A 26,280-nucleotide genomic window follows, 5' to 3' on the forward strand; every position below is an offset into this window, starting at 1 on the left:
CGACAGGGAAGGGGAAGAAGAAAGGAAGAAGCAGGAGAGACTCATGTGCCTGTCACAGGGAACCCTTGTCTTTCAAGTGGCATGAATGGTATTTTGTTTGGTTATTGCTACGAGTAATAGAGAAGAAGGACAAGAGAAGTGGCTGGGGTGAGAAAGAAGTGTCTGTCACGCTGCAGAACTCACTCTGTCTCACCCCTTCAGACTGTTTGTAGCCTGTTTGACACGCAGTTTATGGCTTTCTGCGCACACAGGCGATGCCCGGCACACTGTGAGGGGAATGCAGATGCTTTGGATCTGATTGTCTCACTGGCATGGGGCTCTGCTTCCATCACGGCTCCTGGCCTTTGCACTATGAAGAAAACGTTAGGTCCCTGGATGCTGAACTATGGCTCCTTCAGTTTGACAAGGAAATAGCTAGACTTTTATCCAAACAGTTTATCTTCCAAACAGCTACCTCAGTCTTATGAAGGAATGTTGGAATAGAAATCCTAATAGAAGCAAAACTGGGTTCTCCCCATCACGTATGATGTTGTTAGCACAGTAATGAAGAAGTCTCCACGGAGCCGCTTCAATCCAGTGAGAAAGTCCCCACCTAACATTCCTGGATCCAAACCTGGCACTGTGGGTGCCCTCTACCATTTGTTAAGGTCACGAGCAAGTGCCTTTATTATTCTGAATCTCTTCTGTCAATATCAATTTATGTAGGAAACAAGTGGAACCCTTTCATGGACCAGTCTTGTTTGATCTAGTCTAAGAAAGTCTCAGTGTAAAAACGAGTTGGAAAAGGAAGAAAACTTTGTAAAATAGGCTCTTAGGGACTTTTTGTGTAGAAAAGTTACAGCAATTTACATCACTAATTATACTGATGTGTTTTTTTTTTTTCCTATGTAGACACAGCATAGAGATTCTAGTTCAGGTGAAACAGCATGCTCACGGAAGGCGCCAAGGACTGAGGAGAGTGTTGAGTGAGCACCACCCCTGAGCTGCACCCCGAGTGTGGTGACTCAGACCGAATGAGAGACAAGGAGAGACAAAAGGATTGCCCAGAGAAGCTGTGGATGCCTGCGGGGGTTTGGGCTGGGCGCTGAATGAACAGAATGACAGATGCACTCTTCACCCCCATCCCTGGAGGTGTCCAAGGCCAGGCTGGATGGGGCTTGGAGCAACCTGGTCTGGTGGAAGTTGTCCCTGCCCGGGGCAGGGGGGTTGGAACTGGGTGATCTTTAAGGCCCCTTCCAACCCAAACCGTTCCGTGATTCTATGAGCAGCACATCAGTGCTGTGGTCTCATTCCGAACTGTGCAACCACCCATAAATTAGCATTATATTTTTTTTTTTTTTTAAATAATGCTTTTAGCAAGGACCAGGAGCCCCCCTGGCACCTGCTATGCCAAAACTTCAGCGCTCAGGGCTTTCTCGGCTTTTTTGGCACCCCGTTTTGGGGGCGCTGGAAAGCCCCCCGGCTCCTGCTCAGGTGGGACTCGGCCGCTGTCCCCGCGGCCGCTCCCTCCCCACACCGGGGACGGCTCCGCCGGCGGCGGGGGGGGGGGGGGGAGGGGGGCACAAACGCTTCGCCCCCCCTCACCCCTCCGCCACAGCGAGGCCTCCCGGAGCCGCGGCGGCGACGCCCGGGCGGGCCATGCGGCTCGGGGAGGCCGGGCCGGGCCGCGCCCCGCTGAGGAGGCCGGGGCGGGGCGCCGCAGCTCCAGCCCCGAACGGAGGCGGCGGGGCGGGCCCGGGCGGGGCTTGCGGCGGGGCGGGCGGGCGAGGCGAGAGGCGCGGCAACGGTGTCCCGTTAGAAGCAGCGCGGAGCCCGCGGAGAGCACCACCGGCGCAGGAGGAGAGACCTGCCGTGCCCAGTCCGCCGGGAAAGATGCCGAAAACGGTGGGTGCCGCTGGCGCGGCGCGGCGCGGAGCCGGGAGGGGGGGGGGGGGACGACGGCCGGCGGTGGGCCGGGCGGGTGTGGCGGCGCCCGGGCCTCGCGGCGGGAGAGGAGGAGGACGGCGGCGCCCCGTTGCTCGCCCGCCGGGTCTTCCCGCCTGCGCCCAGCCCGGGAGCGGCCGCGGCCGGCGGTGGGGGCCCGGGAGGGGCTGGCGGAGCCGGTGGCCGCCCCGGAGGAAGGGAGGGAGGGACGGACGGCTGGGGAGCGCGGAGCGGGCCGGGCGGGAGCGGAGGGGAGCCGCCCGCCCCTCCATCTTGTGCTCCCTGCCCTCGCCGCGGCACCCCCGCCGGAGGGGCCGGGCCCGGGGCCCCGCCTGGGCCGCGGCCGCCCGCTGGGGGCGGCGGGGCAGCGCCCTGCCGAGGCCGCCCCTCCGCTCCGATGTGCGGTGGCGGCGGGCCGGGGCGCGGGGGAGGCGTGCCCGGTGAGGCTTTCTAGGGCCTGATGGGGGATTAATTAATTCTATGGCCGCCTCTCACGTGCTCCGTAAAGAGTAGAAGTTGGGGTTTGGTTTTTTTGTTGGTTTTTTTTTTTTTTCCACAACTCGTAATTAGTCAGGTTGAGTTGCTAGGGAGCCTTGTCCCGGCTTGACTGGAAGTATTTCTTGGCTGGAGAGATCTCGGTACTTCAGAAGGTCTGGTCAAGTCCGTACTTGACTCTCCCTCTCGCAGCGGGAGCGCAGTGACTAATGAGGAGCGTTGGGGTTTTTCCATTTAATTTTTCCTGGTTGGAGTAGAAGAATTGGTCCTAGTCCTTCATTGATAAAACAGGAAGGAGCAGGCTGGAAAGCTCTGGATGTTTCCTCACTGGGAGTGATCTGCGACGGCCTAAGAACATCTGATGTTTAAGCTGAGAGAGTCTCTGGTTTACATAAAGGAGAGAAAAAAAAATCCTAAACAAAACCCCACCCCTGTGCAAGTGGAAGTTGAAATGGAATCCACCCTGATTTATTATTTTTTTTTTACAGATAGTTTAATTTTGTTACTTTAAAATAGATATTAAATGCCTGTTTGACTGACTTCTGCTTTTTCCTCCTGTCTTAAATGCCAGCTCTCTGAGACAATAGATGGATTGTTATTATTTTTTTTTTTAAAACATCAACATCTTAAAGGATATCAAATTCAAGCCACGTAAAGGTTAAGGCAGTATTTTCTGAAGCCTTAGACAGGCCTTTCTTTGAACATCAACAATTACTGAAGAGTTAATTCCTTGGAAAAAAAAAATAATACAGGCAACAAGTTCAGTAAGATTAACAGAAGTCGCTGAGGTTAAGGGACTTTTGTGTAAAATGCAATTGAGCCCTTTCGGCCAGAGAGTTTACAGTTGTGGTGAGTGACTTCTCTTGGTGTGAATCACCCAAGAAATCCCGACCGTGTTGCGGAGCCGCTTATGAGGCGGGGTTCCCGCTGGCAGGCTGAATCCCAGCGCCGCGACCGCGCTCTGCCTGTAAGGTGCTGGTTGCAGGCTCTCCATCTGCAGGCACACCCTGGACTGGGCTGACCCTCCCCGCCTGCTACTTTCTGGTTCTGACAGAGCAGTTCTGCTTTTGCAGCTTTTAAAAACTGGAACGGGTAAAGAACTGCAAGTGCTTTGCTGTGACACTGTGTTGCGCGCTGCAGACTCCGCAGAAAGCGGTCTGCCTGTGGGTGCCTGTTGAGGCACAGAGCTGCAGGCCTCCTGCTGCGTCAGCCACCAGCCCTCGGCTTCCTGCCCCATCTGCCCTGGTTGCGGACCCAACCGAAACAAGTATTTACACATTACTTCTTGAGCTGTGGTTTGCAGGAACAGGATATGCTGGCATAACTGTGTAATCAGTTCTTCATGTGAAAGAAACATGACTACTAGTGCACTATCTTGAGATTTGTTAATAGCTACTTAATTAACAAAACAGTAGAATGCAAGTGACTTTCCTCAATTAAGGTCAAATGTGGGTGAAACTTGAGCAGTTAGACGTAGCTATATGTGGGCTTCATCACAAAAATAAATCCATTGTGAAGAAGACAGATGGAGGAAATGTTCCAGGGAACAGTTCTGGCTGGGCAGGAAAAACATTTGTGTCTAAAGTGTTTGGTAGCTCTTATCATTCATCTCGCCAGGCTTACAGAACATGCTGCTGCATGGCTGGAGCAGCAAAACCTGTTGAGTTCTGAGTCCCTACTCCGCCTTAAGCTGGGCTAAATGTTAACACATCTAGCTAGAGATTGCCATTTTGCTCCATGAGATTTGCTACAAGTGGCACTATGCTTTGGTGCACTATTAATAGGAATCCAAGATTGACTCTGGTAACCTTTGAACTAGTGGCACATGACTTACTGTTGTGAAGTGCAATGTCTGTGCAGTCGGGGGGGTTTGGTTGCTGGAGGGCTTGTAGGCCGTGTTGAAAGTCCATCATGGATTGTCCTGCTGATCCTGCCATGCTCGCCACGGGAAGGCTTCACAGCTTTATCTAAAGTGATCTTATAGTTAAGCAACCAATTTTGGTGTATTATATTTTTGTTCTGAAGAGTTTGCAAGATGTAAACAGTTAGCGTGCACCGAAGAGGCCATATAATTCCCCCCCTCCCAACTTTGTATTCCAGAAGGGGTGGAAGTAGTTGAGTGCCGAAATGCCTCTTACAAGCCACTGTTGACCTCTGAAAAGTCTCTGCTCCAGTGATGGGATGTCTGTGTGTTGGCCAAGAGTAGGCTCTGATCTCATGCTGACTGACTAGTGCTCTGGTCTTACACTGAGTCATTTGAGGCTGGGCAGAGCTGGAAGTCACACTCAGATCCAAATCCTGATAGAAGTGAATGAACTGTCACATTGATGGGTAGTCCAAGCACCATAGTTAATCACTTGAACTTTAGTATTACAAAAACTTTCTTAGTTGGAGGAGTGGGAGGGGAAAGCGACCTTTTTCGTACCAGTCACGTCCATTTAATAGGCTGACACTTTACTGTATTTTTAGCTACTAGAAAAGGCAATGTTTCTGTATCAGGATTCATTAACTATTTTTGCCTGTGAATGTACTTTGTGGCTACATGAATGGATATGCCACTGAACTTAAAATGTGAGCATCTGTTGTGTGAGGTGTGCATTCAGCTATCCTATCGCTAGGACTTGAGCAGTTCTCTTTCAGGAAGCATAGTCTTTACTTGTCGCAGAGAAATGGGGTTTAATCAGAACTAATTTCGTGAATACAGAAAGCTTCCAACTAAAGTATAATAAAGTTTGGACTCCTCTTATTGTATTAGCAGAACTCAGTGTTTCTCTCTGTTCAGAACATAAGTCTCCAGGTTTCTAGGGCAAAGTGTTACTGCAGAGAAAATCATCTTGAACAAGCATGAAGTCTTCAGCACAAAAGAATAGTAAGATTCATAGGTCTTGGCTCTATGATGCTATTTAAGATTTTCTTAAAAAGTCTTTTCTGCTGTTGCCTTTTTGCTTAACACTTTCTTAAACTCAGTGTAGCAGTAGCCATTAGGGCTAATTCCCAGTTGGATTCCAAAGGCCCTTGAAGCATATCTCTTTTTGTTCTTTGGAACTGCATGGGTCTGGTTAGAAGAAAGGTAACTAAGAAACTGGGGTAGGCATCAGGAGAATCCCCTGGATATTAAGTTTCTTGATGTGTAGCTACTTGGTACCAAATGCTGCAACAAGATGGCAGCTATGAGTAGAATGCTACACTAGTTTGGGTGATTTTTTTTTTTTTTTTTTTTTCTTTTTTTCTTGTGGAATTTGCTGGAGTCTTGAAAGCTGAGGGGGAAGGGTGGACAGTGATGGAAACCATGACTTGTAATGGATGGACACTTTTCTTTTGATGCTTTGGGTTTGGATCCTGTTGTGCTATGAAGGAACACTAGAAGCATTCCAAATGCATTCTGTCTTATCTGAGAACCAACCCTTTGGTGTTATATCTCCTCCACTCCCTCGGTCAGTATAACTTGGGAAGCTTGGCAACACTGATCAAAGTTAGACAGGCTTTGGTGAGACATGGGTGCTAGCTTGTTAGGCAAACTCAGTCAGTTGTACTTTTCTTCTAATGCTATCGGATACACGGAGTTGCTGTAAAAAGAGAGCTCCCAAAGACCATGCTTTATACAGAAGTCTGTGTTGCCTCTGTTGGTGATTTTCAGATGACTTTATACTTCAGAAGCAACAATGAGGGTATAGGGGAACTGGGTAAACTACTGGACTGGTATACAATGAATTATCTGTAGCTTTATACCTACCATGGGATTTTACAAACGAGGAAGGGCCTTCACACCCCAGCTTGTATTGTGTTCATCAGCTTGGTTCCTAGGTTCTGCAAGATTAGCAAAGTTTTACCCCTCGTGCAGATGAAGCAGTTAAGTCTGATAGTGAGTAAAAGCTTCTGTTTGGTACTTCTGGGCCTTCTATATTAAAGTTAAAAAGGGAGCTTAAAGAATACCATCGATAACCTAGCATTCAGTTTGGTTTTACATATTGGTAGAATCTTGCTTCCCCTTCCTATGTCAAGCCTTGCACTGAGCTGGCAGTGTTGTACAGAAAACATCACTTATAGTGGCTTCAGACTGTAGTGAACAGAACTGTTCTGAGCTCCCGATCTGAATTGGTGGTCGTGATCCCCCCCGCCCCCCTTAAAACTTTAATGTGACAGTGTTGGCCCTAAGAGTGCTTATCATACCAGAGGTTCTAGAAGATTGAATGTGCTAGTTGAGTCCTTCCTTTAGTTTTTGACCTCTTGATTTGTTGCTTGGGGCAGATGAGCAAGAAGCAGGTTGGTGAGGTGCACACAATAAGAGGAACCCAAGGAAAGCTTTAGATCTGCTGCTTCTGCTGTAAGAATCCTGTGCGGAAAAGAGTGCCTAAAGTCAGGGGTCAGCCATCACTTGCTTCTTGCAAATATCCTGTCCCTGTAACACTTACTGGCAGTACCTTTTTTTGGACCTGCAAGGGATTGCAGCACTCTCCTTGGGGTGACTCTGCCTTGTCTGATTAATCACCCCTGAAGGTTAATTACAATTCTTGCTTTTCTTGTGAGGATAGTTCATAAGATGTCTTAATATGGACTCCTTTTTTTTTGACAGGAAATGGCATCACTGCCTCTAGAGGAAACTTGTTTCAGTTGTTTTATGTATAATGTCTGGTCTGAAGTGAAATCCTCCTGCGCAGAGCTCACTGGAGTCTGTAGGTAGCTCCACGAAAGACAGCTGATGGACTGGAACTGAATGATTCAAATAACTTCTATCTCTGCTCCTGGGAAGCTGGGGTGCAGGGGGAGCGGGACCCTTCCCGGGGGGGTTGGGTTGCTGGGCTCTGCCTCTCCTTGCTCACCGACCCACACTTCTCGCAGCGAAACCCCTCTGGAAGAGGCTCTGGCCCCACTCCAGGGTGTAAAGGAAACTGACTAAAAGCTTCCTCTCGCTACGTCATCTCCTGGACTCTTTCCTGGCTTGGTGCAGCTCAAACAACCTTATTTGGCTGACTTCTTTTTTTTTTTTTTTTTCTCTTCCCTCCCCCCGCCCCCCCTTCTGTGCAACGAGAGGGCCTCCCTGAATTTGCACAATAAAGCTGTTATCTGTGCCTAATCGCTGTTCTGAGGGCTACAATGGGGTCTGCTTGAAAAAGAGTTCCAAGATCTCAACGCTAACTCCTCGGGTCGTGTCCCCTCCCTCCCGGTGTCTTGTTTGCCTGTCTGCTAAATGATTATACTAGAAATCACCATCACCCTCCGAGGAGTCTCTCTGCTATTGGAAAAGAGGAAATCCCTCCCTGCCCAGGAATAATCCAGCGCAATTAACTGATGTAAATTAAGAGCACTAGTAAGCAGGCAGTTAATTGCTTGCTCTTCCCTAGGGGTGTTTGGGAGCAGCGGGAATTTGCATAGTGCAGCCAATAATACTGCATCAAAGGGGTCTGTTTTTATCCCATCTGAAACTTCTAAAGCAGGCTGAAGTCTCTACATTCATGGAAGGCTACTCTTTTGGGCGAACCTCTTTGTAACACTTCTATGGTTGTTTCTAGGTGGAGCATTCAAGTGTTTTGGAAGTTGTGGGCATAAAAACCCACCCTTCTGACTCCAGTAGCTAATGCTGACTCTTACCGTAATGTTTAAAAGATTGTTCAGCAAATACTTGGCAGGGATGTAGGAAGAGACAGTCACTGGCAGGCCTGGTGGTTATAAAACCACAGGATCAGCTGCAGCTGTTTGAAGATTTAAAACCTGAAATTGCAGAGGTTTGGGCCTTACGCTGACAGGAGATAATTATGACTGCAGCAACTGTGGATACATAGGTGGGTGATCTAGTGCCGCTTCCTTCCTGTGCAGCTATGAAAGGGTACCTGTGCTTGCGTGAGTGTGTGATCCTCCAAGGGAGTACTGAGGCAGTCAGAAATTCCTGGCCTTTTTATAGCAGCTTGTTGAACTTGTATTAAATGAGGAGAAAACACTCTTTGAACAGGTCTTTAATGGTATGACTCCTGCAAAATGTGTTTTTTTTCTAGTTGTTCCAACATCTCTGAAGCCATAGTTGTTCTGAGGAACTTTTTCAAAAATACAAACTTTGGATGAAGGAATGATGTCCTGTTCTCATCCCATTCCCAGCCTACGAAAGAAGAGCGTTTGGCCATGTTAGCTTTCTCTCCCTTTGGCCACTGCTGGCTGACAAACAGCTACAGACAAAGGCACATGGGTGCCCCTAAAAGAGGAATGAATGAAAAAGCCTCAAATCTGATCCGCTCTGTAGAGAAACATGCAATTGGGCAAGAATGGGATGATGGACTAGGAGTGGGAAGAGACAGACTCTTTTCTCTGCCGGCAGTGATTCTGTGTAGAGAAAAATGAAATCTCAGAAGAGATCAGAAAGAGGATAACTGAAGAGTGGCATGGTATGCATGGTCCAGACTGGTCCATACTCTCCTGCCGGTTTCTAGCACTATTGGTCAACTTGTTTGTTTTGTAGAGGAAGGCTACTCAGGAGAACAGACTTCACTGTACTGGAGTGTGAATGCTGCAAAACCTCAGTTTCTTTTCTTGTGGGGCTGGGGGTTAAGTAAATGTCAGAGAATCTTGCGTGCAGCATATTGGAGACCTGCTATTCTGCGATTGTATGCCTTCCTGTGTTCTCCAGGTATTTTCTTTTTAAAGCAAAACATGACTTCCTGTATCCATAAGCCATTCTTGTCTGTCTGTGTATCACTGATTTGTCCTCTTCTTCTTGAGCCCTTATGACTCACAACCTTTTTTCTCTCTGGATTGGGAGACCCAGTTATGGTGGGGAAGTGACTAAGTACAGGAAAAATCTGCCATCACAGTCCGATCAATCACTGAGTCACACCATTTAATAAATGTATTTGGTTTTATGTAACACAGTCTAATAAAGCATGGAATTCTGGGCTAAATCTTTCCTTGTCATAGCTTTTAAACAGTACTGAACTTGACTCTGGTATTAATTCTGTACTTGGTTTCAGTGCAAAAAATGAGCTGCCAGACAAATTATTAGGGTGAAGTGTCAGGGTTTTCAACATCCTCCATCCCCTGGAGGCGTGGCATTTTGTTCATAATGTCTCTAAGAATAATAAGGTATAATTTTTTTCGCCCTCTGAATGTGCTATTCTGGAATAGGGAATTAAAAAAAAAAAGTATCTATTTTCTCAATACACTAAATCTCTTGTCCATCCAACAACCAGCTTGAAGAGAGGGTTCTGGTTGCGCGGTTTTTCTTTCTTTCTGTGTTAAAATCCAGAACTTGATATCATAAGATGGTTATAATCCACAGGTCTTGCAGAATGGCAGCAAATGGTTCTGAAGGCACTCTGTAAGGAAGTACGGCAGCTCCACTGCTGACAAATTCAAGCAATATCAAGTTGCCCAATAAAAAAGTGGTGATACAAAATGCACACAATACTTTGTGGTCCAATACATCCTCTTATATGTAAGCAATCCTATTAGTCCTGTTAGCGTAACAACTCACTGGCAACCTTGGAGTTCCAGTTAGAAATGATAGAGAAGGAGGGATTTGTATGTATGTATTAAAAGTAAGGGTATACTTACTGACCCATTCAACAGACACGTTAATGAATGCTTGACCTGTTCCTGTGCAAGATAGCAAGAGGCATATGGCATAAAAGTCTTTAGAAATGCTTCCTCTCTATGTGCAAGAGGTGGTTCTTGCCAAAGTTGACCAGTGGTGTATCTGTGCAGGAAAACTAAGAAGTGATGCTCCAGATACTTTTTTTTTTTTTTTTTTTTTGCATTAGCAAAGTAAATGCTGTACAACACTCAAGAAAGGGTCAGCAAACCAAAATTTTTCATAAAAGGGTAATAATAAATATGCTTAATATTAATTTCAATAGTATGAAGATGTGGCTTAAGTTCAATCCAGAACAGTAAAACTTCCACTCTCATCACTTCTTTCCCCTTATTTTAAACAAGAATTTTCACCTGCCAACATGTTGGATATTGGAGGCATGGATATATTTTCAGATATGCTCACTTATTTTCTTGGTGAGTTTCTCCTTGCTTTCGTATTGTATCTTGAACATCCAACTTCAAGGTTGTTAGAATAGCTTTCTAAAGGTGGAAACTGGAAAGTTAAAGGTTCTTGGTGAACTTGGTTTCTGTAGCTTCCTTCAAAGGAGATAAAGTGTGTTTCTGTTTTAGGATGCATAAGAGCTTTTAACTTTTGAGGGATTTTGTCCTGTAATGAAACTACTTTCTGTTCAACATGCTTGCAACATACAACTAGTGTTTTTTATCTTTTGTTGGGCTCTAAAAGAACTAGCTAGAACTGCCCCTTACAACCTCTACTTAGAATAGAATAGTTCAGTTGGAAGGGACCTACAACCATCATCTGGTCCAACTGCCCGACCACTTCAGGGCTCACCAAAAGTTAAAGCATGTTGTTAAGGGCATTGACCAAATGCCTCTGAAACACTGACAGCCACAGGGCATCGGCCACCTCTCCAGGAAGCCTGTTCCAGTGTTTGACCACCCCCTGGGTAAAGAAATGTTTCTTCACATCAAGTCTGACCCTCCCCTGATGCAGCTTTGGGCCGTTCCCGCGTGTCCTGTCCCTGGATCCCAGGGAGAAGAGCTCAGCACCTCCCTCTCCACATCCCCTTTTCAGGGAGCTGCAGAGAGCAATGAGGTGGCCCTTTGGCCGCCTTCTCTCCCAGCGAGACAAACGCAGAGTCCTCAGCAGCTCCTCACAGGACATGCCTTCCAGCCCTGTCCCCAGCTTGGTTGCCCTTCTCTTGACACATTCAAGCACCCTCATGTCCTTAAATGGCGGGGCCCAGCACAGTACTCCAGGTGAGGCCACACTGAGGATGAATACAGCAGGATAATCACCTCTTGACTGTCTGGTTATGCCATGTCTGATGCCCCCCAGGATGTGGTTTGCCCTCTTGGTGCCAGGGGACAGTGCTGGCTTCTACTGAACCTGCTGCCGACCAGCACCCCCAGATCCCTTCCTGCAAGGCTGCTCTCCAGCCACCCCTCTCCCCGTTTAGACTTGTGCCCAGTGTTACTCCATCCCAGGTGCAGAATCCAGCATTTGTTCTTGTTAAATTTCATGTGGTTGATGATTGCCTAATGCTCTAATCTATGTAGATCCCTCTGCAAGGCCTCATGTTCCTCAAGAGAGCCAACAGCACCTCCCAGTTTGGTATCATCAGCAAACTTGCTAATGGTGCATTTAGCTTGTGCATCCAGATCACTGATAAATGTGTTGAACAGCATTGGCCCTGGGATTGAGTCCTGAGGAACACTGCTGCTGACTGGTTGCCAGCCAGATGTGACCCTATTCACTGCAGCCTTTTGAACCCTGCCGTCCAGCCAATTTTTCACCCAGTGCGCTGTGAACCTGCTCATCTTGCAGTTGGACAGCTGGTCCAGAAGGATGCTGTGAGGGACAGTATCAAAAGCTTTACTAAAATCCAGGAAAACTACATCCACTGCCTTCCCTTCATCTACTGGGTGGGTGACGTTATCATGCAAGGATATCAAATTAGTTAGGACTTTCCCTTTTGTGAACCCATGTTGACTGTGCCTGATGATTGCATTGTCCTTTAAATGCCTTTCAATCGCACCCGATTACTTGGTTAATCTAGTTAATATCTGAGCACTCGCACAGATCTTCTAAGAACTATATGTCAAGAAAGCAAAATTGCCTGAAAAGCCGGATGGGTTGAAAGAGACTTGCTTGTGTTGTAGCTTATAGTGCAGCTGAGACAATAGAATACTGGGTGTCCACGCAATAACAACGTGTAAAATGGTGACACGGTTTGGTTTGGTGTATGTGGTTTGTTTGTGTGTGTGGGGGTTGTGTGTGTTTTTTTTTTTAAAGTGCTTTAGGTATGATACCAGATTATGTTACTCATTATATTCACATGTTCCACTAAGTTTTGTTTGACAGTGTTTATTAATGGAGACACTGCACAGCATACATAAGAAAGGTGTTGCTTTTTTAGTTTACAGTTTGTAACTACTATATGTGACATGCCAAACGTTAAGATAACTCTGTGCTCTGTGAGATGAGATCAAAAGCTTAAGTATCAATAACTATTTTGCCAAAATCTGGTTATTTCATTTGCCCCTACATATATCTTATGTATTAAGGAAACTTAAAATCACTTTTGAAAAAGTTACTTGTTCACTTCATTTGTTTTATTGGGTAGATGATGAGAACTTCAGCTGAAATGTATTGAATCTAATGCGTGGCTGTATTCAGCACTCTGTGGCTACAGTTATCCTCAGCGAAAAGTCAGGATCTGAGCTTACCTCAAGCTGAGAAATCTTTCTTTTGTTTCTGAAAACATGCTGTGTGAGCAACTGGATTTTTGTTGCAGTATCTGTATTTTTCACCAAGGAGCACTCAACACGGGAACTTGTTTGCATTGGTGAAATACAGGAAGTAGAGAGCAGTAAAATGATTGTGGATATTGCCTAGAAAATAATCTCGTAAAGAACCAGAAGCTGCTCAATGAATGAACTGTTACACGGCTGCTCATTTTGTGAGCTGCCTCAAAAACTGTAAGGTTACTAGTAGCTTGAATAATGGGCTTGGAAAAGGCTAGTAATACCTGAAAGCTCAGAGTCCGTGATTGGAAAGGTGGTGGGCTTTGAGGGCGTTCTTATTCAGCACCATAAAAGACTTTATCACTAAAACAAGAAAATACTTGAATAAGCGATGTGCCTTAGTCCTCCAGCTCTGTTATGCTACTTTTGTTACGGGAGCCGGGCTGTAATTTGTTCTTTCCTGGAATACTGAAATGACACTCTTTCCTTGCTGCTATAACGTTAGTCCTTTGCTCCACAAAGCAGGCAAGGAGCCTCTGTTACCTGAATTTGATGTTCAAAAAAAATCCAAGTGTTTACTGCCTGGTAACGTCATCTTTTTTTGGCTTAAAACACTAAACGGCACCTCAGACTGGTATTCTGACCCAGCCACGACAAACTGGGAAGCTGTAAGTTCTAGCAGAAAGTTCCTTAAGACTCAGAATTTTCTTACTCTTCTTTTAATGACTTGCTGCTCCAAGGGTTTTAGCCTACAAAAAAATCTATAGACTCTAATGTCTTCTGCACTGATGTGTAGCTAGGGTGTTGTGGTGACAGCCATGCATGCGGGAGCAAATTAAAGCTCAAAAAACCCTGAAGTTGTTTGGTTTTTTTTTTTGTTTGCTTTATCTTGCTCTGTGGTTTGTTACTAACATCTCAAGTTGAAGCTTGACTGCAAGCTGCGATGCAAGGTGTTATGCTCAGTTTGAATACCCCTTTGCACAACCAACAAGGTAGATATTTTTCGAGTGAGTATACGTGTCAGCTTCTTCAGCTGTAAGAACATATCGCTGTAGTGTCTGTCTTGAATATTTCTATCAAAAGATAGAGCAAATAGAAGGACTAATGAACTTCCAAATCACTGAAAGATCAGAGCAGTCAACTGAAGATGAGATGTCCTGAGCAATACTTGCTTCAGCACCATACACAGGAAATACGACGCTATCTTAGTGTTTTTTTTCTGACAAATGCTAAATAATCAAGTAGAAATCAGAGAGAAGGCTGTCCTGCTTCTCCTTTGCTGCTTCAGTTCTGACAAATTTAATATCTAGGTTTTGTGCCTTGCTCTGTGCTTGGCTCACTTCTGTGCAAAGTCTCTTCTGCCACTAAGCAACAAACGTAGCTTCGTCAGGGGAGGTGACCAGCTGCTTCTCCCATGGCCAAGCTTTGAAAGCATCTTTTGTTCATACTGGAAAAAAAAAAAAAAGCTGGTTGGTGGGTCTCTTCTTTTTACATAGAACCCCTCAAATTCCTATAAAGTGTTTCAAATTTAAGATTCATTGCATCATAGCTTGCTTCTCAGTAAGCTGGTTCCCTCAGTTTGAAGGAGGGGTGCATGTTACGTGACTCCTTCCTTTTTATCTTGGGACTGTGCTGCATTACTCTGTCGTTTCAGGTTTTTCCTTATCTCTTTGTAAATGACTATGTGCAAATGCTTTGGTGCCATAGAGGTTTGGCATGGAGGACTTTCCAGTGAAATGCTTAGACAGTGTTCTAATGACAGCTTTGATTTGGCAGTGTTTGGAAGGATTTGAAAATAATTTGGATTCGAGGGGATTCAGACAGTCTTGTAAACCAAGTGATTTCATTGATCTGCCACTTCCTTAGAGAAAGATGGGTTATTAGATGCATTAACGTGGATCTATCTGTTTTCATAACAAGCCTGAACAAGAGTAGTTAGCCACTCTTACTGTCCCTAGTGTTCTGGAGATGTGCAGTTGGGGCTGAGGTATCTACATGCAGGAACGCTGAAGGAGCTCCAGGCTCTGATCAAAGTTGAATTAATGCCTGAAAATCCTATGCTACTGTTCCTTAGCATATGGAAAAAACCTGAAAACGTGACAAAAAGCAGCCCTACACAGCAGGTCTGAATAACAGCTAAGTTCTCAAGTTGACTTATGAATGCTTCCTGCAGAAGGTTGCTTTGCAGACTCCCTGCATCTGCTTAGTCTAGTAAGTTTTACTGTTTGCTTTTGTTTAGTCATATTTGCATGTATATTGACGTACACAGGAGATGTACTCTGCATCTGGCTATTTCTCTTCCTGCTACTCAGTTGTGTTTCTCAGTTCTGACCTCCAGCTTCAGAAAGACCACTAAGAGTTTGCCTTATCTGTATCTTTGACTGCATAAAGATGGTCCGTACATCTCTGCTTGTAGAGGAGGTTTAAAGGACCTAAATATTGAAACTCCAAATTGTGTAAGGAAAATACCCCTGCCCGCTTGATACAAGAAGTCAGTTTCTGCCATGAGTATTACAAATGTTCAGGCTAATGCAGGGTAGCTCCCCAACAGCCTCTGTGGTCTTGTAGAATTATTGAAAAAGTTAAGCTGAGAGAGAAGTCGTCTGGTCCAACGCCATCCTCGGAGCAAGACCAATGTCAAAGCTGGATCATTTTCTAAGTTCGATTTGATTGTTCAGGGTCTTGTTTTTGTTGCAGTGGAACAACGGTTCTTGACAAAGATAACTTAGAAAGTACTGGAACTTGTGAAGTACTGTGTAGGTGCCTGGAGGTTCTTAACCTTATCTGCTGGAGTGCAGAGGCATGGAGAAAGTAGAAGAGCTCATAAAGTGTAATAATTAAAAGCTATCAAAAGCAAACCCTTTATTTAAGGAACACTTAATATAAGCCCAGTTACTTGTGAGTACAGCTATCTTATTTGTGTTTGCTGGTACAGTTGATCTATGCAGGGTGTCTCTAGTTATGCCTGGGCAGTATTCTCAAAACACTTTCCCACACGAAGCTAGCATAGGCCAGAAGATGATGTTCAGCTGCGAGAGCCCTGAGGCAGTATGTTACTGATGCATTTGGTAGTTACTTCTTAGCAATGCTTACAGTACTGTTTCAGAACATGCAGCCCTGTGGCAAACTGGGAATAACTTGACTGTAGCAGTCACTGGAAGTATAAGACTTTATTCTGTTCTTTAAATTGTGACTCTGTGTCTCTTTAAGAGAGACAGTTACAGTCTAACTCAAGTCCACGAGATATGAATTACGTTCAAGTAGCTGGAACTTTTTTTAAATAGGCTTTGTGAAAACCCCCTGAAAAATTAAAGAAGAAATAACTCTGAAGTGGAAGGGGTAATTAGGTGTTTTCTTATATTCAGTTTAGTTAGGCCTTCTGTGGAAGGCTACATGATGCAGAATGTTACATATTTTTTGCATCTGAAATGGTCTAAGTGATACCCTCTACTATGGCTGGGTTTTGACTGCTTTGTCTCATGGTATCTGCCTGGTCTATAGAATGTTCCACTGTCATCTACCCTTAATAATGTGCACTGTAGGGGTGGTGTGTGATGGACCTGTATTTAAAAGGAAGACATGTTACTTGACCACTGGGATTCCTGGGCATTTAGCAACGTCTTCGTGCATGCATCTAGGTCTCAAGTGACAACTCAAGTTTATCAGGCATTCTTTTCAAATAGCCCAATTTCAAACAAAGAATTTCAAGAGGTGTATGGATGTGGACTCGAGTTTGCATTTAGTTGCAGCCTTTAATGGACTAGATCAATGTGGTTGTGTGTTTGAGAGCTTTGATGGTTTGCTGCCACTGTAAAGTTGTGCTTCCATCTGTGTGTTCCTGCCTTGCATTGCCTCAGACAGTCCAGCTCAATAGTGCATCAGTTCTGTTCTGCTGGCTCAGCCGAAAACTGCGTTAACAGCATATGCACGTGTGGCTTGATGAGGGATAAATCTCACCAAGGGGCTGTGTATCAGAGATACTGCAAAGGATAAAGCAGGAGTGCCAGGGATTGGGGAATAAGAAGTGGTTCAATAGCTTGCCCTGTCTTGTCCAACTCTACCCAGAAAGTCATCTTACCCTTCCCTCTTCTTGTACTCTGCTGGGAGTGGTGCCCCTGTGTAACTGCTGTGAATGGGAGCAAAGAAATGGTTCTGCTGGAAAAAATAACAGATGAGTTATTCTCAGCCTGATTCATTCTTTGGTCCTGCTTGTGGCGTAGTCATGGAGTGCTAATAACGAACCCAGAGAAGGCGGCAGTGGGAGGGTGCAGGCCACTGGGGATGGGTGGCAGCGGTGGTGGGACCGCACCCTGGGTGAGCTGGCACTGCTCTCCGCGGCTCCCCGGGCAGCTGTTTTGGGCATGGGGTGCTGTGTACCCTGGTGGTGTAGCTGCTCTCCTCTATATTAGGAAAGCTCAAGTGCTTGAACTAGATAGAGCTTAAAATAACAAAAGGTACTTCAGCAGTCACAAGCTGGTTTCTTATAAACTATGTACAGTCCCAACAGAGCTGTTTGAAACCTAAAATAGGTTGGTGGCGAGGAAAGCAAAAGTGGGTGGGGAAACCGAATATTAAAAAGAAGTGGAGAACAGAGCCATTTCGGGGAAATCCTGCATTTTGGGGAACCGTGACCTAAATAGATATGAAAAGGCAGCCAGCCTAAATGAGACCCTTCCGAAAGGAAGTTGCAGGATTTGTCTAGTGTGCTGGAAATGATAAAACTGAAAAATCACAGGATGATGAAACAGTTTTACCTCATATTTGACTTTGCCTGCAGTTAAATTTGGAGGGATGGCTCATAGTCTGGGCAGTCAGATCCCACAGTAAGGCTGTGTTCTAGCTCCTAGAAGTCTGGCTATTGTTCAGATATTCAGTGAGCGCTGTGAGCTGGCCAAGAGCTCGATGTACCACACCCAGGCAGGGCTGGGGATGGCTGAAACAGGCAGCCCTGTGTTCAGCTGCCCCTCTCGTTGCCCAAACGCTGGGTGTCTCTTGGTCGACGAACAGAGAAGCGCGTGAAACAGATAAGCGCGCTTCTGACTTGTTCATCCACACACGAGAATCCTTTGGAAGGAAGAGCTCAGTCACAGCGGTTATCTTCATGCTGTTTTTCCTGTGGAAAGTCTCTTGAATGATAAGCAGAGTGTCTGAGCATAACTTTTTTTTTTTATTATTTGCCCTCAATTCCAAGTTACCTCTAAGACAATTCTTAACCACAGGTGAACGTAGAGACCTTTACGTAGGTAACGAGTGTTTAGTCTATTGGCTTGTGAACCTCAAGTACTTACTGTACATGTGGTGCCTTTATGCAGCTCACACTTGTCTTGTTAGCATCCTGTCTTGATCTTGTTTTGAGCCCCTTCCAGCAAAATAGCTGCTTGTAATTTTGGCAGGCGTCCACTGGATGCTAGGTTTGGAAAGCTTATTGGCTGTCTGGAAATAAGTCTTGGCTACCAGGCTTGTCTGCTTAACCCTTTGGACTGGGTCTTTGCAGCTGTGAAACAGTGCTGGGAAATCCCCTGCCTTTGGAATGAAGCTTGGGAGGGAAGGACCAGGCTAAGGCAAGTTTAGGGGTAGGAGAAAAGCTGCCCTTGAAGAGTTCTCTCAGAAACTCTGAAATGCTTCCGGTGGTAGTGGGGAGCGGTGGAACTGTTCTTTCTTTTTTTGCTAGTTAAGTCACTGCAGGAGCAGTCAGGATCATAACGCTAGTGCGCAGTGTACAGTTTAAGGGGCAGGGGCACAAAATACTTGTTTGTAACCTGGAATAGAAGTGCCCTGGAGGGCCACACAATAGCTGGGAGGAATGTCACCCGTACGACTGCTGGCATTTCAAACACACCCACTTGCCCTGCTGACTGCCTTTGCCTTGAAGAGCTTTAGCGAGGGATGTGGTTAAGCTCAGACATGTGAAGTACAACTGCCAACCCTACTATTAGGGTGCAGAGGCCATAATAGGCATATTCTATTTCTCCAGAGGACAGCACCTTCTAACAGGCACAAAACAAGTGTGTGTTCAAAACAAAACCCAAAGCTACTCGGAGTGCAGAAGTTGAATGATGGCAAGTAGATGTGGCCAGATTTTGCTCCGAGTTTTACCTCCTGATCCAGATGTTGTGAAAAAGGGGTCAGGGTTTTCCCCCATGATTTTCTTTAAACTCCTTCTGGGTTTTGACTGTTAGAGGATGTTCTCTCTAAGTAACTCAAACAACAGGTACAAAAATAGTTATTCTAAGGGCCTCTTCAGACTAGCTCTAAAGAAATGGCAAGTGGCAACATTAATGGCTTGGAACAGCTACAGGAAAGCAAAGGGAGGTGCATGAAGAATCTATTTATGAGAAAGGAAATGGCAAAAATAGAGGAATTGATCCATTGCACAAAGCTGTAAGTTGTGTAATAAGTGGCATACAAGTATCTGGACTTGACTGTAAATTTGGAGATCCACCCATGACTTTTTTTTATTGGCTTAGTACGCTCATCTTGCAACTCCTTTTGTCAAAGTGAAACTCGTTTGCCCTCTGGACAGGGCGGCGAGCTGCTAGCACTGTGTTGAAACACCACTGGTAGGATGCGACTACTTTCTATCTGCTTGGTTGAAAAGGAAGGAATGATATTCAAGTAGCTTTAACTTGGAAACATGTCATTAATGATATCGGAAGCCATGCCATGTAGGGGTAGGGGAATTCCCTGCCTTTTTTTTTTTTTTTTTTTTTTGTTTTGAATGAATAACTTTGTAGTAATCTTCTTACAAAGTAGAATTTTTATTCCTGAAAAAGTTGCTTGCCCAAATCAGATCACTAATTAAATTGGGTAAGTCATGCTTCCAGAGTTCTAAGATGCCGAGTTCTCCAACTTAAGAAGCATTGGCACAGCCCCGGCTTCGTGTGGCTCTGCATTCTTGCATTACTGGTGTGTGCTCACTAGTACTAATTGAAGAATACAGCTCGGGACCTTTGAAGCACTGATTATGACAAAACTGAAAAGTTGGGGCAGGGTGGGTGAGTGAAGGCCCCTAAAGTAAGGCAACTGCAAACATCAGCCCCTTTGCATAAGGAACAGGCTTTTTTGAAGCCCTCTTATGAGCTCTGTGAATGTGGTTTGAAGGAGACCTCACTTTTTTTTTAACAGAGACTGTCCTTGGGGGTAATAAATCTGATTTTCCACCACTTGAGGAAAAAATCCCAAACCCTAGTTTATATAAGGATGCCTGAAGTAGACTCCCTGACTAGATCTGAGTAACTGATCTCTGGATTGATGGAGATGTCCCGCAAGGAGGATCTCCTCAGATTCCACTTGTTCCTCTGTGCTCGGGCCCCTCTGAACACTATGTAATGATCAGTTGCAAAGGGCGACTTCAACACAAAGGTAGTTGTGGCTTCTCACACTTGCTGCTTTTCCGGTTCTCAAGACCAAAATGCTGCTGTGTTGCTCTGCTCTGTAGGCATCACCTTTTCAATGGCAGCAAGTGTCTTCAAAGAAACTGGTAATTTTTTTTTTCTCTTTTCATGGGAACATTCCTGTTTACCACTGGCTGCATGGAAGAATTTTATTTTCCTTGTCACTGGGAGATGAGCAGTCCAAATTAATCTCAAAATAGTCTCTTGTGTTAACATCCAGACAAATACATATTTGGGGCTCTGACACTACAGTATGACAGGGTTTATATTAGGATAAATCACTTGGTTTCCTTTTTGAAACTGACTGCTTTAGCCTTATATTTTGTACCAGATTTTTAAAGTCACCTCAGTCAATCTCTTCTTAGCCTTTTCAAGAACAGGGATTGGTTCTTTCAACCACTGGATACAGTGCCTGCTATAAACCCTGTCAGTAAACTTGTATAGAAAATGCTGTTGGAGTGGACGCAGAATCAGCTTATTTTGAACCCCTTTGTTAGGTAGAGCAGAATTTCTCTGTTCTTCCAACTCCATGTGGGGCAGAGGTACTTCTAAAAGCTTCCACATTAGTTACCAAATGCTACAAGAGTGGGTAACCTGCAGCGTGGCTTTTTAACGGCTTCCTCCTGCCCTGTAAAGCATAGTAAATCTATGCTATAAAGGTGGGTTTTGCTGGAAGTTAACGGGCAGAGTGCTTTCTGCGCTGGCAACACCCCCTGAATGTCTCTGCTGAAGTGAGATGAGTGTCAGATGCACAACCTGTGTGTCTCCGGGCACGTCTGGCTTCCCGCAGCTCGGCTCCTCCCTCCTCCACCCCTTCTCAGCTTGGTGTCCTTGAGCAGACTCTTCGAAGCTGTGAACTTTCTCAGTCTTGCCTGCTGGTGCTCCAGCTCACTTCCTGTGGCAGCTCTTTCCTCTTGCTGTCCTCAACAGCTTGGCTCCTGAAGCTGTGTGAAAGCTGCAGCTCGCTGCCTGCAGAGGCCATTGTGCTTTGCTGAGGATGAAGAGCAACCAGTGGAAGTGGATGGGGGCTCTAATATGACTTCGTTAAGGTGTGGCTTCACAGTGGTTTCTGAATCATAGAATGGTTTGGGTTGGAAGGGAGCTTGAAGATCATCTAGTTCCAACCCCCCTGCCATGGGCAGGGACACCTCCCACCAGCCCAGGTTGCTCAAAGACCCATCCAACCTGGCCTTGGACACCTCCAGGGATGGGGCAGCCACAACTTCTCTGGGCAACCTGTGCCAGTGTCTCGCCACCCTCTTAGTGAAAAATTTGTTCCTGATATCTAGCCTAAATCTGCCCTCTTCCAGTTTGAAGCCATTACCCCTAATCTAAGATGGCTTGCTGCTGTGCTTCACAGGGAAGGAACAAGACCATGTGAGCACCAATCTAGTTAGATTCAGCCCGATTGCTTTCCTGGGCGGGTTTACTGGAGCTGATGTGAGAATGGGGCTGTGTAGTGAAGTTGTGCTGCGGCAGCTGCCTCTGCGCCACTGCAGGATGTGGCTCAGCACCTCCCGTGGCTTCAGGGGGCACCAGGGCCCATAGAACTGCCTGTCCTTCTGGGATGTCAGCTGGTGGTGCCTTCTCCCAGCCCTTCTTCACTTTATCATTCAGCCAACTTGCTTGTGTATGATAATCATGCTGCAATGCAAGTGATTTTCTTTTTTATCATTTTTAGTTCAAATGCTGACCTAAGTATGAGATTTTACTGATGAGGTGCTGCTCAGCTCTATCTGCCACTTGATTTTAAATGACAGATATTTATTTATTTTTTTTATTTTAAGTGAACTTATTAATACGTGTGGTATACTTAAGGTAGAGCAGTATATTGCATATGTGGCTAAAAGGCTCTGCACGTAAATCCAGTCGTTATGGACTCTCCTTGAGGACTCGGATTGCATTTGTGATCTTTTGGTCAGTCAGCGGCAATATCTGCTTTCCAGTGGAATCTGGTGGATGCTGCCAGTTTTGGTCGGAGCCCAGTGATGCATGTTCCATAGCACACTAGATGTATGATCTCCTCTATCCTTCTGCAAGGGGGTGGTGGTGGGGATAAGGCCAGAAAAAATAATCGTTACTGAAGCTAATAAGTGGAGCTTCTTTCTGTGCTTCCAGTCTACAGTTCTTGATGTCTCTGTCAAGCTGAACTCAATTAATGGGCTCAACCACCGTTTGAGATTGGAGTATCCAGTCCTTTGTTCCTTTTGTTGCTGGCTACTTATAGAGAAGCCTGTCCTCCCTCTGCAGGTGTCTTTTAATTTAGTTTTATCATAGGTGCAAACTGAGATTTCCCTCGGTAGATGACACTGAGCTGTGGAATTCAGCATGAAGCTTACAGTAAAATTTGATCCACCTTTATGTAGACCTGCCATTTCTTGCTGAGTCTGGCTGTTAAAATTGGCATTTTTTGTCTTGTTCATGTAAAGTAGTCTGAAGCTTGTGGTATTGAGCTAGTTTTAAATAGTGGTTGGGTGCATAAGGTAACTTAACACATAAGAAAGGCAGTAAGATCCTTAGGCATCTCAGCACCTTCAGAAATGTGATCTACAATCCATGGCTGACTGTCCTGTATTACATCTTAAGGTAGAGCAGGTGCAGACAGTTGGGATGTGTTTATAACTAGTGTATTGCTGAAAGGTGCAGTCAACTCCGTATCTGTCTGGCTTTATCGGAAATGACGTTAAAAATAGCCCCAACTGAATAACTGACAACTACTTCTGCAAAATGAGCTTAGGTACTGTGCTGTCAAATGTGTAAAGAGAACAGGGGATGGGGGGGGGAAATGCAATTATTTTTCTTTTTCCTCTTACAACAATCATGGGGATGTCTTGTATATCTGATAAAACATTTTCAGATAATGATCTTTGCTTGTCTTCATTTTTAGTCTTAGCATAAGATGACTGAGAGATGTATGTGCAAAGAAGCTCAATTTTTCTGTAGCATCGGCTCTTTGTCTTCAGACTCTGCACTAAAATCATTAGAGATTCTTTAAAGTGGGGGTTCCTGCTCCAGGATGTAGTTTAGCACCAAAGCAAAGCCAACACGTACTCTATAGCACGTAAGTTGTAATTCTGGCTTGCTGGTACTGAGTGCGTCAAAGGTGGGCAAGCTTCCTCCTCTATATTTTATGGCGACTTTATTCAAAATGGCATAGTGGGGTGGAATGGGACACCTTCCTTGGCCTTGTTGGCCCCCCTGTGGCTCCAGTCGAATGAGGAGTGCCGTCTCCCCAGCTGAGCGGGGAGGAGAGTGGTGGAGAGGGCTGGGAAGCTCCCGGGAGCTGTCGGGAGGGTCGATGCTCTATCTGGGGGCTGCAGGGCCGGGGCTGGTGCCTGGGTTGTGCTGCTGTTCTGTTCCCTGCTGAGCTTAGGGGTATGAAAAGGCCCTTTAAGGCTGCTGGAAGGGGGCTTGGTTTAATTAAGTGTAATCCCTTTAGAAATTGCAAGCGCTTTCACATGACCCGATTCCAGCCTTACGCTGACACAGAGGACCCAGGGCTGTTCGGGCAGAGCGCTGGCACTGGGGACGGAGCCAGATGTCTGTGAGTATGGCTGGTGCTGGTGCTGCAGGTGGGGGGCATTACCTCTGACGCTCTTCCCAGGCCGTGCAAAGCATGATGCCCTCCTACGCTGTGCGGGTTGGCCTGCGACTCCTGTCCTTGCAGTGGGGCCCGTGGTGGCTGGCCAGCACAGTGGGAAGCGCAGTAGAGCCCTGGGGAGCATGTGTCCTCCAGAAAACGCTCACGCGTTTTAAGGGACAGGGGAACAATTCTCATCACACTTACTATACTGTTGCTAATCTTGCTGAAAGCCAAAACTGGGAAGTCTTTTAGATTATTAGGGTGCCTTAGGAGATCTTGAGTTCAGAGTTCATGCAACTCCATCTAGATTTGATGTGCTTCTCTGGTCAGAGCTATTGGAACTGATGCACTGTGCTAGTCTGGTGTCTTTACCCCCGGTAACTGCTGGGTGAACTGGTGCCCTATAGCATAGAGGGTCTATAAAGGATGGCCTGGAATTTTTTTAACTAAACTTAATTCTGTTCCGTAGCAGTCAAATGAGCATTAAAGTATGACTCTTCCCTATGCCATTTTTTCCAGAAATAGTACACTTGGTGGCTTGAACCTGGGAAGTGTGAATATCTGAAGGTTGAAGCCTACACACCAGCGGGGTATAACAGCTTCCTTGCATTCAGGAAATCCAGGGAGGAAAGAAGCTTTAGCTCAGGGTCAGGGTTTTGTAGGGGTTGATACTCTGTTGTGCTGACTCTACCTATTCTTCTGACATGAATTTCCTAGTACTCTGTTCCTGTCTTAACTTACGACAAACGAGTTGTCTGTTCTGCCTCTTGCACTGCTCAACGCACCGGGGCATTCATACGAGTAATACATCCGTTACTTAGCGCGACGGTATCACTCTTTCCTGTTTGTCCTGCCATATGCAGCTACAAATTTTCAACTTAGGAAGTAGTTACAGCAGGTTATTAGTAGGGCTCACTCAGACACCTGGAAGATAACTGATAATCATTATTCCTAGTAGAACTTACTGGGAATCTCAGTGAGGCAGAAAGTGAGACTTGAAGGTATACGGGCAATGTTAAAAGTTTCTGAAAAGATGTTGCGGATAAGTGCCTGGTACCGCTGTCTATTAAGTCTGTCTCCTGTAGTCTGCTAAACACCACGGGAGGAGCGTGGTGGTGTCCTGTAGCTTGTGAAAGCTTTTGCCTATCAAAAGGAGCTTTCTTTGGCTGCAGCTGCTCTGGGGGCTGGAACAGTGTCTCTTCCATGTGCAGGAGGTCTCGCCCTCACCACAACACTGTCCTTGGCAGCAGGAAGCTCTTTAATATGCTCTGGTAGTGACAGTCTTTAACTGTGCTTAGACTGGTAGAACAATGGTAATTCCTCAAATAGAGAAGAGGAAGAGTTGCTAAGTTTCTAGCTGTTTCCTGTAGCTGTTATGAAATGAATCAGTTAAATATGGGCTTTTTTTCTTGAGTATTTTTTAGCTTGATGAGTGTAAATTTGCCTGTTGAAATGTGATACTTGAATTTTCTTGTAATGTGCAAGATGGCCTCCTCTGGAAGCTTTTCATATAATGTTGCTAGCTTTTTGTATGCAAAATATTATATTAAATGATGATTGAAAGACAAAAGGTGGCTATTTAGAGGTTACCTACCAGGGTAAAACTTCCGCTAGTTTAAGATCTGAGCAGAATTTAGAGGGTTGCAGACACTTGGATGCAGCAGTGAGTGCGTCATAAATGCTATGACAAGAAACTTCAATGAGTTGCTTTAAATAGAATTTCAGTATAAATTACGCATTGGGATAGTATTTTTGGTGAATCTGTTGATGATGAAACCCAGTAAGTTCTCTAAAAATGTGTCCCGAGTGTTGAAAGTTTGAGACAGAAGTTTACTAACAATAAATTTTGGAAAAGGGATACAGTGTACCTGGGGATGAGTGCTGCCACTGTGGACCTTGTGATCTGATTGCTGGTGGGCAATGTCTCTTTCTCACTGTATTTAGTCGTAGTCCTCCTATCTCAGCAGTGTGCACCTTGCCTTTCTGGACTGACGGGGCTAGATTTGTAGATGCTTAGCAGTCCAAGTTGGTTATCTTATTGAGGAGCACTTTATTTTGTTTGCAACCCAAATGGTAAGCGTGCTGATGGTTATGCCAGCCCTCAAACCTAGGAAAACCTCATTATATGGTTTAGAAATACAAAGTATAAAAGCTTAATGCTAATGAATCTTGAGGCTTTTCTTAGAATAAGTATTGATGGTAAACTAGATAAATGGTTTAAAACTGCTTTGGCGGGGTAATTCTCAAGGGACAAGGCAAACAAGAGTCTTAATTATGATGGGACTGGATCATGCTGGTGTTCTGCTATAGCACTTTTGTTGTGTAACCCTTGTGTAACATCTGTGTTGGGCAGTACTTGGCTGTGAATGCTTCAGTAAAAGCGGTTTTACTAAAAGTAAGACTTCAAATGAGTGAGGAGGATGAAGGTAAGCATGCAGTGCCTGGCACTTTCTTGTCAGGTAGAAATGAGGGTAGTCGCTGGGTCTCTTGTAGGTTGAGCTGCAGGCAGAGCACGTTGAGATCAGCGAGACCGCTTTGCCGATGGTGAGGTGGCCCCTGGGTATCTTTCAGAACGAAGCTCCCTTGGTGCCTGTTTGT

General features: G+C 45.5%; 1 protein-coding gene across 1 annotated transcript in view; it reads left to right on the forward strand.

Annotated features, from left to right (window-relative positions):
* The first annotated feature begins 1,759 nt into the window (after positions 1 to 1,759).
* Positions 1,760 to 26,280, forward strand: part of MSN (moesin) — a 48,091-nt gene continuing 23,570 nt past the window's right edge. Inside the window, exon 1 of the mRNA XM_082488117.1 lies at positions 1,760 to 1,884. Coding sequence (XP_082344243.1) covers positions 1,873 to 1,884 — 12 coding nt within the window. The 5' untranslated portion in view covers positions 1,760 to 1,872. The remainder of the gene's footprint in view (positions 1,885 to 26,280) is intronic.

This window comes from Vanellus vanellus (genome assembly GCF_965231255.1).
Source record: "Vanellus vanellus genome assembly, chromosome: 10".
NCBI lineage: Eukaryota > Metazoa > Chordata > Aves > Charadriiformes > Charadriidae > Vanellus > Vanellus vanellus.